At 32.0% G+C, this 3804-nt stretch overlaps 1 protein-coding gene across 1 annotated transcript in view; it reads left to right on the top strand.

Annotated features, from left to right (window-relative positions):
- LOC110022321 (GDSL esterase/lipase At5g45910-like) overlaps window positions 1–582 on the top strand; it is a 2744-nt gene extending 2162 nt beyond the window's left edge. The window contains exon 5 of the mRNA XM_020721198.1: window positions 205–582. Coding sequence (XP_020576857.1) covers window positions 205–419 — 215 coding nt within the window. The 3' untranslated portion in view covers window positions 420–582. The remainder of the gene's footprint in view (window positions 1–204) is intronic.
- Window positions 583–3804: the final 3222 nt, after the last annotated feature.

The raw sequence follows: 3804 nt of genomic DNA, 5'->3' as shown, positions 1-3804 counted from the left end.
GAATATTTGAACCCCCGCTCGGAAGAGAGTGATATATATATATATATATATATATATATATATATAAGAATTGGGTGGTAATTATGCAAATTCCTGTAATGTAATTCTTTTCTCCAAATGTTGTACCCCTATAATTACAAATCATGAATCGCACGAATTTTGATGCAAAAAGATAGAAATAAATATAATTCGATGAAATTTCAGGTTTTGGGATGGGTGCCCTACAAACATGTTGTGGGGGCGGGGGCCCATACAACTTCAACGTGACCGCTCGCTGTGGCCATCCTGGCTCCCATGCATGCAACGACCCCTCAAGCTACGTGAGTTGGGACGGCATTCACCTCACCGAAGCTGCTTATCACCATATTGCCGCTGGTCTGTTGAAGGGCTCTTTTACAGATCTACCCCTCATGACCTAATTTATTATCATTAATTAAATATTGTCGCTATTTAATTAGTTTACATTTTGGGTGATTAAATAAATTTTAATTTAGCTTTTTTGATGGAATGTTTCTATGTCTTTATAAGTATCTGTGTTGGATGTTGAGAGATTTAAGTAAACGGCACTTGAAATCTATGTATTTACACGTTTAACATTTAAAATTCAATTTTTACGCATATGACATCTTGTCTATGCATGAGAATATGTATTTCATTTTTTCAGGAAACTATGCATATGACTTTTTCTAAGGGTCTGTTTGGGGCAGCTTATTTGGTGCGATGACGTTTTAAAAGCAAACCTGACCTGTTTGGATAAATTGCATTTTGACAGCTTATACGTTTCACACTGCCCCTATCTAGGCGCGGTGACAGTTTTTTTGCAGTCTTTTTTGCAGTTGTCTGATTTTTTCAAAAAAAAAAAAATTTTTTTGCAGTTGTCTGATTTTTTTAAAAAAAAAAAAAAAGAATTTGTAATAGCCACGGCACTTAACTTATCAGTATAGCAGATTATTCAATAAGCTGCAGCTGTCCTTAACTTATTAGTATAGCAGATTATTCAATAAGCTGCAGCTGTCCTAAACAGACCCTAAGACTTAAATTGTGATATTTTTTATGAGATATGAAAGATTTGGGCATAAATGTAAAAAAAATAAAGTTTAGTTGAATTAAATGAGTGGTTAATACATAATGAAAAGGATTATAGAAATTAAAAAATGGAATATTTTATTTTTTAAATGTTGGAGAAGAAAAAGATATGAGAAATTAATTTTTTATTTTTTTGGATATTTTTTTTAATAGAGATGTAAGCAAAATAGTATGTTTAATGAATGCTCATGTATAGAAGACTCATTTTGTTGGGTTGTCGAACATGCCTTGGATGCAAAATTTGAGGCTTTATAAAATAAATGAATGGGCTTAGCAAAGGCTTGTTTGTTCTTTTATATATATTGGTGAACATATTAATTTTTTTGGTAATTAAAGAAGTGGTCTAGTCTCAATTAAAAGGTCATTTTGTTATGATTAAAATAATTTTCAATAAATTTTATATATTATTATTTTAATATTTTATATATTTGAAAATTTATTTTTGTAATTAGATGTTTAAGTAGGATGAGAAAAAAAAGATTGAGGAATAACCATATTGATAGATTAAAGATATTTTTTTTTTTTCTTTATCATTCTCATCATCATAGGATTAGTTAAGCCAGACATATATATTTATTAAAAAGATTTGTTAGAGGTTATGTTACGAGCTGCTGACTAACATAATGTGTCTAATCACTCTATCTCGCATTGCAAGGCAGATGCACTAAGGCGGGTTTGAAATCGTGACCCTAGGGGACTCAGGACTGACAACACAGTTGTCAATTAAAGAGTCACGGCGCTCAGCACAGTTAAGCAAAGCATATAGTTAGTTAGTTTCGGCATGCTTACAAAGAGAACGATCGAATCAACCCATTAACTAGTTAAATTCATATGTTCCATGCAACCGAAAGTTAACTTCAACAAATTACAAGGGCTCTTTAATGTAATGCAACAAGAACCAATAAGCCATAAAAACTCCAAACATTGTAGCATTTTAAAGCTATGATTATTCTAGACATATTTCACATAAAAATCATGGTGAAACATGCCTTTTTCATAAATAAAGCTATAGATTACTTCAGTTTTGAAATTAAAACCTTCCTGTGATTAAAAGCAATTTCGTGAAGAATTTTTTAGAATGGGCGTATGAAAAGAATTCATGAACAAGTTGGGCAAGAACTTCGATATAAGCTTGCACATATACAAATAGAGAACTGAAATTAAGGTGTTAGATATGTAAATGTTAGATAATTCATGTTTCAACTTTATATACAAATTTTTAAAAAAAAAGTATATAATAGCCAAGATCTTTTAAATTCATGATTTTTACATATGTAAAATAAAGTGACGCATACTTGTATTCATGATGAACAAATTTGATTTTGTAGAGATTGAGTTTCTCTCTCTAATCCCTTAAAACTTTCTGTACTTTATGATGAAGAGAAATGTACGAGGTGTGTCTGTTTCGTCATCCGGGTTCGTCTGGACAAATTTGTCCACAATCAAACCAATTGAAATCAGCGGATAATATTCGTCGATCCAATTGGAGTCGTCCAACAAACGAAATGGCGAGCAGTTCTCGCCTGAGGGACGACCAAGCTCTAGCAGAACTGTCTCGGCAACGAGTCACTCGATCTGTGTCTAATGGTCTCAATTTCGTGTCGCGATGACTTTCATTTTATTTAAATTAGATTTTGACATTGGTTAGTGAATTGTGTATGAATTGTGGTGTTTGTGTGTGTTGTGTAAATTGTGTGTAATGTATGTAAATATGGTGTTTATATGTACTATGCGAATTATGGTGTGTCAAAGATTGAAAGCTCCTAAAACTAAAGGGTCTTCTTAGGGCATCCTCAATCCCTATAGGAACTCAACCTGAGTTTTCATATGTTGGCTTCGATCGACTCAACTAAACGATGAAGATTTGAAACCACACATATGAGACTACAAAGAGTTAAGAGGCAGCTTGAATTTTCTAATTTATGTAGGTTCAGACACTAGCCCTCAGGGAGGGTCAACACAAAAGTCTTGTGGCTAGATTCTAGGCTCTAGAGAAGGAAACATACCTCAACAAAAATGAGGTCAACAATTATATATTACCCAAAATAAATTTTACTGACCCTACTTTATTAAGGTTATAAAGTGTAACTGGTCAAACCCTTATAAATAGAGGGTTCATTTCATGAATAATGTTTACAAAATTTAATTGTTCATTACCATGCTCTCTTTGCTCTTTTCTTCTCTATTGTTGTTTATTCCTTAAGTCCGTCTCTGATTTGGATTCAACATTTATATAGATCGAAAGGTAATGGTGTTTTTGCTTTTGTGAAGGGTGAAAGTCAAATAATTTTTTTTTCTTAACTCAATATGAGTATATTTTATGTAGATGTCTAATCATATGTGCCTTCATTAAAAGAGACTTAATTTGTTCTATAAAATATTGTTTTTATAATATTAACATTTAATTCTCTCAATCCTCCCTCACTCAACTCTCTCATCAATGGTGGCTTATCCATGCAAGGGCATCTCAACATTCTAGTTAACTACCCTCTGTCTCTTTAATGCTACTCATAGAATGATTATTGAGGCTAAGGTGAATGGTAGAATGTGGTTGAAACTTGAAGATGTTGGTAGATTGATGAGAGTGTATGATGCAAATGTATATATATACATATTAGCACCATAATATTCATATTTAAATGCTAATCAGTCCAACATTTAACTTGACAACAAAATTAGCACAATGACCATCTTCTTATATATATATATATATATATA

This window comes from Phalaenopsis equestris, unplaced genomic scaffold (genome assembly GCF_001263595.1).
Source record: "Phalaenopsis equestris unplaced genomic scaffold, ASM126359v1 Scaffold000180, whole genome shotgun sequence".
Classification (NCBI taxonomy): Eukaryota; Viridiplantae; Streptophyta; class Magnoliopsida; order Asparagales; family Orchidaceae; genus Phalaenopsis; species Phalaenopsis equestris.
Note: the sequence above shows the minus strand (reverse complement) of the source record. Positions and strands in the feature narration are given on the sequence as shown.